The sequence below is a fragment of the Cibotium barometz genome, chromosome 61 (assembly GCF_041138505.1).
Source record: "Cibotium barometz isolate CiBa-2024 chromosome 61, ASM4113850v1, whole genome shotgun sequence".
Taxonomy (NCBI): Eukaryota; Viridiplantae; Streptophyta; class Polypodiopsida; order Cyatheales; family Cibotiaceae; genus Cibotium; species Cibotium barometz.
Window position 1 is genome coordinate 22,138,221 of NC_141106.1, and position 12,690 is coordinate 22,150,910.

Genomic DNA, 12,690 nt, shown 5'->3' on the forward strand with positions numbered 1-12,690 from the left:
GGTAAACCGTTCACGCCATGAACTAATTTCTGTACTTTTACGTGTTCCAATATTTTCTTTGGACTCAGAAATCAGCGTTACCTTGTTTCAATTTTATTGGTCTCAAGCACTTCCCTAACCTTAATATGACAAAACTAGGTTTGTGAGCTAGATATGGTTACGTCGTAAAACTACAGAAACAGTTCGCGTCGTGAAATGATAAACCGTTCACGTCGTGAGTTCCTTTGTAGTTCATGTCGTAAGATGTAATTGGTTCATACCGTGAGATGTCAAAAAACTGTTCACGTCGTGAAATGTATAGTGTTTCACATTGTGAAGCATTTTTTGCTAGTTCACGGATTACAAATTTGTCAGACCCATGGTGTCAGAGATGTTAGGATAAGACAACCTATTTTTAGCAAGGTAATCCCATGAATTGTGGCGTTAATTTCAAGAGTGGTTCACACCGTGAGATAGTAGGAAGTAGTTCATGTCGTGAATTGTTTTCCTGCAGTTTCATGTGGCCTTTGCATGACACTTATTAATGTCCTCAAATGGAGGAGCATATTTGTTAATCCAAAATGGGATTAATAGTCTGTGTGGGTTCATATTCTAATTTTTTGTTTTGCTAATTATTCTTTGTGAAGAAGAGAGTGTATGACGAAGGAGACTCTACGTATGTAGTACACCGAGATTCTCTGGCACCATTTGATTCTACTTAGATATATGTTGTATATGAGTTTTTTGGTGGTCCTTATATAGGTTATAAAGACCTTCGTATGCAATTCATTTTGGTTACCACATTTTAGTGGTCTATTTTATTCATGATTTTTTTTTTGATGACCACTATATATCTTATAGGGGCTTTTGTATGTAATGAATTATGGACACCACATTTTCGTATAGTTTTCAAATGTATAGTTTTTTGTGTATAGTGTTCATTCATGATTCTAATTATCGTTTGTCATTTACAAAATTTACGAGAGAGAGAGAGAGAGAGAGAGAGAGAGAGAGAGAGAGAGAGAGAGAGAGGATGATGAAATCTATGAGAGAGATTGGATTACCTATTGAATTGGAGTGGATTTGTGCTTATGTGCAACCCATTGTCTTGGGATGAACCCAACAAGTTATTAGTTTTGATAAACTAGAGTGAACATGCTGTATAATTTGTTTGCGACTTGGTGATGTAAGTCAAGTTCTGATCATTGATATTATGATACCCATCATTCATGTCCCATAGTGCAGGCTTTGGCAGAACATTGCCATTGGATAGTAAGATTGTTGTGAGATTGATAGCGAGATACTTAAGCCAATATAAATAGGGCCATGAAGATATGGCGTGAAAAATATTCACATTTCATTTCGTGGAGAAGCTCTGTTTGAGCATTTGAGTGAAATTGTACCCAGCCCCTACTGGTCGAAGACGGATAAGCCTAAAGAAAACACTAAAGCCCTAGGAAATCCAAAAGTAACACCTATGACCACGTCTACCATGGTTACCCAACAATGCCCAAGCAACAACTTGCAAGTTCCAAGGCTCCATGCATGTGTTCAAACCTCGAAACTAGAGTAACTGGGTAGGTGGGTTTGCACGTTGTAGCCATGATGAGAATCCACAGGCGGAGCTGCTCTGTGTGTGTGGGTGTATGTGTGTGCATTGGCATCTGAGAGTCATTCTGCACCATTTGTTGTTGGTAGAGGATGGTGGCTATGGGGCGCCGTGTGTTTGGGCGTCTCTCTTTCTTACCCCTCCTCACTTTCATGTCAGCATTGCTGGCTTTCATCCTGCTCTCCCCTCTCCTCCCAGCCCCCTCTCTTTGCATCAGAAAACCCACAGAAACAACTCCAAAAACACCCGCATCATCAACAACAAAAGCTCTCAACAACGACGATAACAACCAAACCCTCGGCAGGCTCGACTTCCCCCTTGGCTTCGTCTTCGGCACGGCCTCCTCAGCTTTCCAGGTTGCTTTTCGCTCTTTGCTTTTCTGGGTTTTTTGCACTCGGAAGCTAGCTGACACGCATCTTGCTTTCACTTGCAGTACGAAGGAGCTGCTAAGATCGACGGTCGAGGACCCAGCATCTGGGACACTTTCTCATCCAAGCAAGGTACTCTGTCTTTCCTTACTCTTGTACGGCACTTGGTGATGATAACATCATGCTTTTGCATCGTACTTGCCGATGATGACATCATGCTGCTGCATGGCACTTGCCGATGATCACACACAATGAGCCATCGGCTCTTGCACAACTTCCTGGGATTGTATGCTCTTGTATGGCACTTGCCACTAATGCCGCATCCACAAGTGTTGTACAGCCCTTGCTGATCGTATGATGCTTGCTGAGGATGACATTGTTCTCTCATAACTGCTTTGCTAACACACTACACACGTTTGCTCCTAGGAAACATCCTTGATGGAGCAAATGCGGACATATCTTGTGACCAATATCATTTTTACAAGGTACAAATCTGCTTTAAGAGTTTTTATTTTCAACACGTGGGCAATTCTTGTCGTCATCAAGGTCGGGGCTCACAAGAGATGAAATAGAGACAAAACATTATCTAAGAGAATTGCCAAATTACTCACTTTCTTGTCACCATCACTTTAGAATTCAATTATTGTCAAGAGATGAAATAGAGACATATGTTTGTTTCCTTTCCATCTAGCCTTAGGTCCAAGATCCTCCTGTGTTACCAATTTACATCGCTCGTAGGCGTGCTGTCGAGGAAGCACCATGTGGGTTTTAAACCGAGAACCTCTTGGTCTCAGTCAAACGTCTCTACCACTTGAGCTATCACCTCATTGGCAAATAGAGACATACATTATCTAAGAGAATTGCGAAATTACTCACTTTCCAGTCACCATCACTGTGGAATTCAAAAAAGTATCCTTTGGATCTCGAGCTATAGCTTGTGGAAATCATGGACTTGGACTTAGGAGCAAGTGTAGTCCGCTTCTTATCTAGGACATGAACAAAAGCAACACAACCAAAGACACAAAAATGTGATACAGATGGCTTATGTCCAGAAAATGCCTCCTTTGTGTCAACCCGTCAACCGCCTTCGTGAGTGTTCGAACGGTTTATGAGATAATCAGAAGTAGCCACAGCTTCTTCCCAAAACGCGGGGGGAATTCCAGAATGATATAATAAAGATCTCGTCATCTCCTTCACGGTCTGATTTTTCCTCTCAACTACCCCATTCTGTTGAGGAGTACAAGGAACTGTTGTCTGTCGTTAATACCTTTTGATGCAAGAAACTCATCAAAGGCTACAAACTCACTACCATTGTTAGTCTGCAAGAATGAAACCGTAGAGTGAGACTGATTCTGAACCATGGCTATCCTAGTCCTAAAACTGGCAAAAGCCAAAAAACATATCCACATTGTCTGAGTATAATCATCCACCAAAAGCATGAAGTACTTAGCAACTCCAAGGGACTCAACCTCCATAGGTCTAGCCAAGTTTGCATGTAGCTTGAGCATTTGTGTAGCCGAATGTGCAGCCTCCTTTGGAAAAGCATCTCTATGATGTTTGCCCATCATGCAAGACGAGCATATATGTGGTAGTTGTTGGAGCTTAGGTAAACCAAGAACCAACTGTTGGGAATAATTTTTTTGCAAAGAAGAAACAGGTACATGACCAAAGCGTGAATGCCACAAAGAGGTCTCATCAATAAAGACTAAGGCATGAGAAGGAGAGAATAGTTGACGGATATGAGAGTCAGACAAGGGAATCTGTGAGGAGAAAGTAGTGATTTTGTAGAGGCCTCCATCATGAACTCCATTGGCCACAACCAAGAGTGTCTGTGTCAATGACCTCAACCACCTCATCATCAAAATAAACTCCAAGTCCCTTCTGAGCAGCCATGTGAATTGAAAACAAGTTCTTTGGCCACAACCAAGAGTGTCTTTGTGTCAATGACCTCAACCACCTCATCATCAAAATAAACTCCATTTCCCTTTTGAGCAGCCATGTGAATTGAAAACAAGTACTTTGAAAGCCGAGGCACATGTAAAACTTCATGGAGAGTAGCAGAGGAATCAAGAAAAACATTACCAATACCAAGAACGGGTAAGGAAGAGTCATCTCCAATGCGAACCGAAGAAGAGAGCGGCTGATAATCCTCCAATGTTTGGTTGTATGGGTGGAAGCACCACTGTCACTAACCCACTCAACCTCTGTCGGTGTGTCACTGACCTCTGTGGAAGAAGTTATATCAGTGATCATGAGGAAAGTATCCTGTGGAGAGGTAGGGGGAGAATTTGTAACTGCCATGTATGCCACTTTGGCATTGCCCTCGTCCTTGACCTTTTCCTTGGTTCTTATCAAAATCCTTGTCAGAATCTTGAGAGTTATCTTTGGCTTTGGCTGCCCAAGAACTGTCACGTAGAGCAATAAAGCACCGTTCCTTTGTATGGCCTGATCTGTCACAAAAAGAACACTCCAAGGTTTTGTTACCTTTGGCCTCTGTAGCATCCCTCTTGCCCTTGCCTTGGGCAGCTTTGTTCTTTTTGTTGTTGTTGCCTCCTCGTCCTCCTTTGTTCTTGCCCTTATCTTGGGCAACAAAAGTAGATTCCGACTTTCCTTTGCCTCTCATCAAACACTTGTCATGTAGATAACTCAACTTCTTCAAAAGATGGAAGAGGCTGGCGAAAGTAAGGACTCAAGGATGCTAGTTGGTTTGGCAAACTGGCTGTCTGGCTGCTGATAAAGCTCCACGACCTGAATTTATCATTTATCACCATAAAGAGGGCGACTTTCACACGTGGCTCCCAAGAACTGCTGCCCGATTGGCTGTTGACAGCCGAATGAGCATTAGCCCTTTCCATGGGCTGGCCAACCAAGACCCTAGCCACTCTGGGCTCCACATAGATGTAGTCTATGGCTGTGCACTTCCTGCTTCTACAACATGCAACTTCAGTGCTCTTGCATCTGACTCGAAGCCTATCAATGATTGGAACACCACATCATCATTCCAGAGGGTGACTCACAGTATGGACTTGCACTGCTCCATGTGTGGGACATGCACACCTGACCATGACCATGACCATGTACGGGACTTGTACACTTGACCCTAGACGCTTAGAGTGGATCCCTGGCTGACTCATCCCGGACTAGGGCTCACAAGGGGCCAATCATCACTTCAGGTCCACCTACTGTCCAGATTTGTCCAGGTGGCATCCAAGTGTTGTCAGTGTCACCAAAGCCCTCCTAAATCTGCACAATGGTAGAGCCAAGGATCATGAAGACCTCCGCACGGAGCATTTCACACATGGCTAGACCGTCTTGGCTCCCATCCTAGCTCATATTTTCAATAGGGCATTATTTGAGGGCTTTTCCCCCTCTTGGACCACTAATACCATTTTCCCTATCCATGAAGTAGGAGACCCCTTGAATTACCGAACCATTATGATTGGACACATTTTGGCCAAGATTTATGGGACCAAGTTGGAGGCTGAAATTAGCTCCTTCGCGGAGCAGCATAGACAGAGGGCCCCAGATCAGGCAGGCTTTATGAGGAATTACTCTACACTGGACCACTTCACAATCAGGGCCATCATCAAGGAGGCGAGGGCACATAGGCAGTGGGTGTATTGTATTATTGCTTTGTGGATTTTTGCAAGGCCTCTGATTCAGTCCCCCAGATCCTGACTTCTAGCCCGTTTACAAGACTATTGGTGTCAAACAGGACTGCCCACTCTCTCCCACACTGTTCGGGTTATAAATTAATGAGATTTCAGAATTTGTTGACAGATTGGAAGGCTCCGGAATGGAAATAGCTCAGGCCTTTGTGCCCCTCCTACATGGTTCTTGTTGCTGATTGGGCGGATAAATGGATGCCATAGAGTGAACCTAGGATGAGTTGAAAGTGTGCAAGTCAAAGCGGTGACTGGCGGGGCTAGGTTAGTTGCATGTAGGGAACAAGAAAGAGTATAAAGGTCAGGTCAGTGTGGTTGGCTCCTATGGGTGGAGAGAGAGAGAGAGAGAGAGAGAGAGAGTTTCCCAATGGTGACTTTGGGAATGTATGTGAATTCCCTTTTTTTATACAGACGGCACTGTGATTCCTGTAGGAGGATATTAAGCTTATGTCGGAGATGGGATTCGATGCATACAGATTTTCAATATCTTGGCCACGTTTGTTTCCAGGTAAAAAGTGGCTTTAGGGATGAAAAAGTGCTTCTAGTTAGATCAGCAAGATCGTTCTCTATTAAGGAAATTGAAAATAGGTCAAGCATTAGTTTCTATATTTCCTAATGTCGACTCTCAAGGTTAATATGGTTTTGAAACATTCTGTAGAGGGTAGAGGAAAAGTGAACCCTATTGGAGTCACTTACTACAACCACCTTATCAATGGGCTGTTGGAAGCAGGTGAGCAGTATGTACCAGGATTTACTCCATAATTATCTCTTATCGAGCTATAATTTCTAGGCGTAACTCAGGATTTAGAATCGTTTGTGGGTGATAAATAGTCTTGCAATAGGCTTGTGCTTTATGAACTTATCAATTTTCATTGAGTATCAGGGATTGAGCCTTATGCAACCCTATACCATTGGGACCTTCCACAAAGTTTAGATGATGCTTATGGAGGCTGGCTTAGCCAGCTGATCATGTAAGTATTTTTCATTACACTTTTTAAAGCTACCTATTAATAAAGAGGTCTTGCATGTACGTGTAGTAGGGATTTGAGTAAAGTATATTTCTGTACCTATTTGCTAATATGTGTGTGTGAACTATGTGCTTGATTGAATCCCGTGTGTTTTGTGTGACTTTACAGAGATGATTTTGCAGTCTATGCGGACACTTGTTTTAAGCTGTTTGGTGACCGTGTGAAGCATTGGATAACTTTCAATGAGCCAAACATCTTCATTCAGATGGGTTATGACATTGGTTTGTTTGCACCGCGGAGGTGCTCCTCTTGGATTAAGGACTGCAGTGAAGGGAACTCGGCTACAGAACCTTATGTTGCAGCTCATAATGTTTTGCTGTCTCATGCAGCGGCAGTTGATATCTACAGAACAAGTTATCAGGTCATCTTACCATATTCTAAGAATATTTTGAGACCCATAGAAAGGATCTAAAGTCATAAATGATGAAGCCTCGTTTGGAAATGGCACATAAAGTAATGGCTATATTTCTTAACATTGGCAGTATGTAAGTTTGCATCACAGCAACGCTTGTGAGGCTGCAGGCTGACAGAGGAATTTGATATGTACTCAGGGCAACCAGCTAGGTAGCATTGGAATGTCAATCAGTGTTAATTGGTATGTGCCTTTGAGGAACTCAACGCAAGATGCTGATGCAGCACGTAGGATTATTGAATTTCAGCTTGGATGGTGAGTGAACATTTGTAATGAACTCATGTAGTTTGAAAACTTTGAGTGGGATGCTACAACTGTATGGAGGAGAATCAAGCGTGCTCTCTTTCTAGCTCATGTGGGAGTTACTGAAAAGAATGCATGAGATCACTGAGTGCACAGGAGTTACTACTTCCAGTCTTTAACTTACAAGTATGTTTTCTTAGAAGATATGATGCATATATGTGTGACACACATGCATGTGCATGTGTGTATACTCGTATATTCTCCGAGTGTTGATACCACATGCATGTGTGTATACTCGTATATTCTCCGAGTGTTGATACCCTGGCCTGCCAATGCACAAGGACAGGGTTTGAACTCTGGCAATTGTTTAAACATCATTAAATGATTAAAAAAGACATATAAAGTAGATTTATTTTAAAAAATCAAATGCAAGCAGGTGATATGGGGGTTTTCTTGTAATAGTGGCCCTAGGGATTTTGTGCAGGTTTTTAGATCCCCTAACACATGGCGACTACCCACCTGTCATGCGTGAGCTTGTCGGACAGAGGTTACCCAGCTTTACAAATGAGCAAAAGATCAAATTGAAGCATTCATGTGATTTTGTTGGTATCAATCATTATACAACGGCTTACACAGCTGCTATAAATTCAACTTGGGATTCCAATCAGACTGACTACTTTCGGGACAGCCTGACCAGTTTGACATGTGAGTTTTTGTTTTTACCCTTGGAAGAAACTTGAATATGATGATCATAATTCATGCTATTTGAAAGACATATTTATGTCAGAAACTTCTGGTTTTGCAGCGGAGCGTGATGGAGTTCCTATTGGACCAAGGGTAATAAATCTTTTTCCTTCTTGAGGGTCTTTACAGACAAATTTCCACCACCCATCAGACAGGCAGGGTTTGGTATGGGTGGGGATTTCCGGCCCATAAGGGATGGGAAGGTGAGATCTCCCCCTTTCACCAGCAGGGGAATCTGTCTGTAAGGACCATTATTTTGTTACCGTCTTGAGTACGGCCTTGTGTTCAAACCTGTTGTACATATTTAACATAGTTTAGCTTAGGTTTTTGAAAAGCTTTTTTGACCATAGCTTGGTTAACATGTTGATATGAGACTCTCATCGGAAGCTCTTAAATGCAGGCAGCATCAGAGTGGCTTTTCATAGTCCCATCTGGCATATACCACGTTGTGAAGTATGTGAAAAAGAAATACAATCTCCCAATATTAATTACTGAGAATGGTAGGGTCCAACACCTTGGAAACAATTCATAATCCTGCAACAAATATGAAATGATATTAATGTGTATGGTTGTGGGAAAACCTTGCATTAAATTCAAAGGAGGTTTGATGCATTTACATGTTGCAGGAATGGATGATGCTGACAATGGATCATTGCCTATGGAGCAAGCGTTGCAAGATTGCAAGAGGGTTCAATTCCACACCGACTATCTTTCCCATCTTGCAGCAGCCATCAGGTAGACTCACGTTATCATATTGACATGCTTTTAAAATCTATTGTTGTCTTTGCATCTAGAAATGTTTGCAAGTCTTCATGTAGGGAAGGGGTTGATGTACGAGGTTACTTTGCTTGGTCTCTTCTGGACAATTTTGAGTGGATTTATGGATACACTCTTCGATTTGGCCTTCACTACGTCGACTACACCACATCAAGGAGGTATCCTAAAGCCTCAGCTAAATGGTTCAAAAAATTTCTGGCCAAAGGATCACTCTCTGATCATTCTGTCCAGAATTATAGATGGTGGCTCCCTGGATGCATCCCAAATTAAGACATCTTCCATGAAAGGTTGATGAAAACAGTCAACAAGTTTTTGAGCTGTAAATGAGGAAAACCAGTAACATTTGAAGTGTTTAAGGCATCTTGCCTTAGTGTTTTTTTGAGCAGTCTTAGTTGAGATTTGTTGTTTGGCAATGCTGGGCTATTTCAAAGTTTTTTAAGGCTGGTTTGATCCAAGTTGTTAGCTTAGAAGGGAAAATCTAGTCATAGGGGACAACCAATAATAACGTGGACCTTGGATATTGACACTTACAGGAACCTTTTGATGTGAGAGAAGGATTTAGTTGGAGCATAAGTAAGGGTAAAGGCTCATGGGCTCATGGGATAATGACTGGTTAAAGAAATGACAGATTTGATGACATGCGTCATGACATTTCTCTGTTAACATTATATCGTGACCTGCTGTTAAATGTTCACCAACTAGGCATCATGGTAGATTATGCTTTCTTCTCATGTTATGCAAATCATCTCTACACAGAACAGTAAATCATCTCTACACAAAACATTAGTTTACTTTTTATATTAATGGAGACAATTTTTAATGTTTGGTCTGTTGCTTGCTCTTCTTTGTATTACTCATCCTTCTTGAAACTAATGCCAATATACAGGGCGTTTATACTATAAAAACTTTATGATACACTAGTATGGTCTCACGTACCCTTGTTTGACATGTTGGAATTATCGGAGTCTTATTTGTGTGAAAGGGTTATGAAGTCTTTTGGTGTGAACACACTGTGTGAACCACCTCTTAGTTAAGGGTCAAAAGATATGGCCTTGGTTCTTATAAAAGCATTGTACATGGTGTGAGTATTGTTATATAATACAATGGTTGTGTTACTGTGCAATCTCTCTCTCTCTCTCTCTCTCTCTCTCTTCCCAAGCTTTGGTCTCCATCACCGTTGCTTGAGTTTATCATCTCCATCCTCCTCCTCCACTCTCTTTTGGGCACCATGGTTTTCTACACGACTTAATTGAAATTTTATTCGCTCTCGATCCAATGGTAAGTCCCACCTTTGATTAATGGCTAAACATTTCCTTGAAGCTATCTATCAAGGTTTCACCCATACTTAGTAGCACACTTGATAGTTTCCACCTAAAATTTTGTTTACATAATAGTTTGTTTAGTTGAAGGGGAATCCCTAAGTGGCTTTATGGAGACTCCACAAATATTGTACCATCGTTTGATGGGTAGTTTTGGCTCATCAAAAGCTTGGGGCAGTCACAGTCACTCTTCGAGAAATCCTTGTATCACTTGCAATCAAGTCTTTACATTAAAATCCCTTTTATACATTTTGGAGATATTTCAAGATTTCCTCATGTATGAAATCCCCTTTTAATTAAAGAGTATAATGTATGTATACACATTTATCCTTTCATATTAGAAGGCCTGTAAATACATCCCTTTTATACACTATATTATGTGATCTAGTATACCCTATTGGTAAACTATTGTGATATCATATATTTATGTAGAGTGATTACCTTGGGATCAAAGGTGTGCATCCCCTTTCTCGTCATTGCCTCCCTCCCTCGCTATCTCCTCTCCTCCCCCCTTCTCTTATGTAAGTCAAAGCTCTTTGTCTTGTTACACATGATCGTGTTTAAGAGTAGTCTTCTTTTTCCTTGTTCCACAAGGAAGGTTCCATAAATATCACTTTTGACATGTGATTGTTTGTCATTAGGAGGTTGGGAGGCTTTGAAGGGGACATTTAGGAGGATATTTCATCCTTTGAATTGCTTATGTAGTAATTTCATGTAAGGCCATACTTTAGTACTTATGGAGTTATAGCATGGATGAATGATCACGACCTTACATCTCTCTGAGCCAATTTGATAGTCCTATCATAGGTTGTATTTACATGCTATTCATGATAGCCCATATTACAACGTTAGCACATATTTATGTTTATCTTTAAAGCACATCTCTTTGTGATAGACTTCAGGAGCTTGGATGATTTCAAGGGCTAAATGTAAAGAAGTTGGGCTGAAGCTATCAATGACAACTCATGCACATCATCTAAAAAATAGAAAAGGTGAACTAATATATCAATTTGTCAGATGCTCATGTTATGGTCCATTTTTTGTCCCTTGTAGAACTCTAAATTTCTTAGGAAAGGAAATGAGCTACAACCGTTGTGAAGGTGACTTACCTTGCTCATGAGCTTGGGATCTCCATAGTCTCCAAGCTCCACCAGTGATTGCTAGCTTTACTCTCTTAAGTCTCATCTCTTGCCATCACCAAGAAGGTGTTACATCGCCTTGTATGGACACACCTCTCTCTTTACACTCTCTCTCAAAGCATAGGGAGGCATATGCACTAAGAACATTAAGCTAATTCTGTCTCTCACACACGAGCAAAGAGCAAGGAGTACATGAGCTTAATTAGTACAAAGAGGGATTGTGTCTTTGTATGATGAGTTTCTCATAAAGATTACAGTGTTCATAAAAGGGATTGTGTCTTTGTATGATGAGTTTCTCATAAAGATTACAATGTTCATAGTGTCTTTTCACGACACAATTGCTAACTGTCTTAGTGTTGGAGAGTGCTTTGTTAGTTCCAAAATGGCATTAACATTCCTCCATGTTTTGTTCTCAGAAATTTGTAAGGCTTAAATGCCCTGTCACTTAGCTTATACTAATAATGATTCCTCTAGGATTGTACCTTTCTTAGGGTGTGCTTGAAATATAAGAGTTCAGAAAGAGATATCAACCATGTCTTCAAATGTAATGTGCATTTAGCTATAGCTATAAGTATCAAAGATGATGATAGTAGTACATCATGACCTCTTTACTTCGTCTTGTATTCATGTTGAATTTTAAAATTTATGGGTCATATTTCTACGCTCCTTTTCTCTAGTTAAGAAGTACCACGATTAACTTCATAAATCCGTATAGAGGCGCATATATGCATACTTTGTGGCTGCACTCTGGTATGGTAAAAAATTAATTCCGCTAATCTGGTTGAACTACTGCAAAACCTCTAGTTTTGGGTTATCATTATATGTCTCTACTCTCTATAAAGTCATCCCCTTTGTCTAGATTGGGTTTTGGCGTTGCCATCTTTTGTAGCTATAGACAATCCACTAATATCTCCAGTAAGTCTTGTAATTGGGAGTTGGCTAGCTTTAGGCTTTTTTGTTACATTTTTCAATAAGATTGTTATTGATGCCATTGGCATCAACTTCTCCCACTCACACATTGGTGCTCGGAGTGGGCAAGTTGTATTCTGTCATCTTTGGAGGTTTATGGCGTACACCTGTGGGTAAATCTTTGTTGTTGGGTCAAAAGGTGTGAGTTTCTTCAATACCTTAAACATCAACTTTGACTTTAGGAGATGATTTTCCATTCTAATCGTGTCTTCATACTCTGTAGTAGGGATTACTTTCAAAACATCATTAGAATCATAAACCATTGGAGTATCTTGTAAAGTAGTTAGGATCTTGTGTCGGTAACTCCTGAGCGCCACTGGGAAATTCAAAATAATAGGGAATAAGAGATGTTAGTACTTTTGGGAGCATTGATGTTACTCTTTAGTGTGATGGTAATAGTTTTAAAGTTATGGGATGGTTAATTGGGTATGTATAATG

The 12,690-nt window shown here is 40.9% G+C and overlaps 1 protein-coding gene across 4 annotated transcripts; it reads left to right on the top strand.

The window, feature by feature from the left end:
• Positions 1–1,327: 1,327 nt before the first annotated feature.
• On the top strand, positions 1,328–9,645 carry LOC147604671 (beta-glucosidase 34-like). 4 transcript variants are annotated; one of them, XM_086794467.1, is made up of 13 exons: positions 1,328–1,944; positions 2,022–2,088; positions 2,383–2,441; positions 6,054–6,129; positions 6,280–6,351; positions 6,505–6,592; positions 6,758–7,010; positions 7,201–7,316; positions 7,789–8,009; positions 8,110–8,141; positions 8,449–8,548; positions 8,675–8,783; positions 8,867–9,645. In XM_086794467.1, exons 1-13 carry the CDS (start codon positions 1,681–1,683, stop codon positions 9,093–9,095), a joined length of 1,686 nt encoding a protein of 561 aa, XP_086650593.1. In that variant the 5' UTR covers positions 1,328–1,680; the 3' UTR covers positions 9,096–9,645. The 4 variants fall into 4 exon arrangements, with proteins under 4 accessions (XP_086650593.1, XP_086650594.1, XP_086650596.1 ...); XM_086794468.1 differs by lacking the exon at positions 8,867–9,645 and having other exon boundaries at positions 8,675–8,787; XM_086794470.1 differs by lacking the exon at positions 2,383–2,441 and having other exon boundaries at positions 1,589–1,944.
• Positions 9,646–12,690: the final 3,045 nt, after the last annotated feature.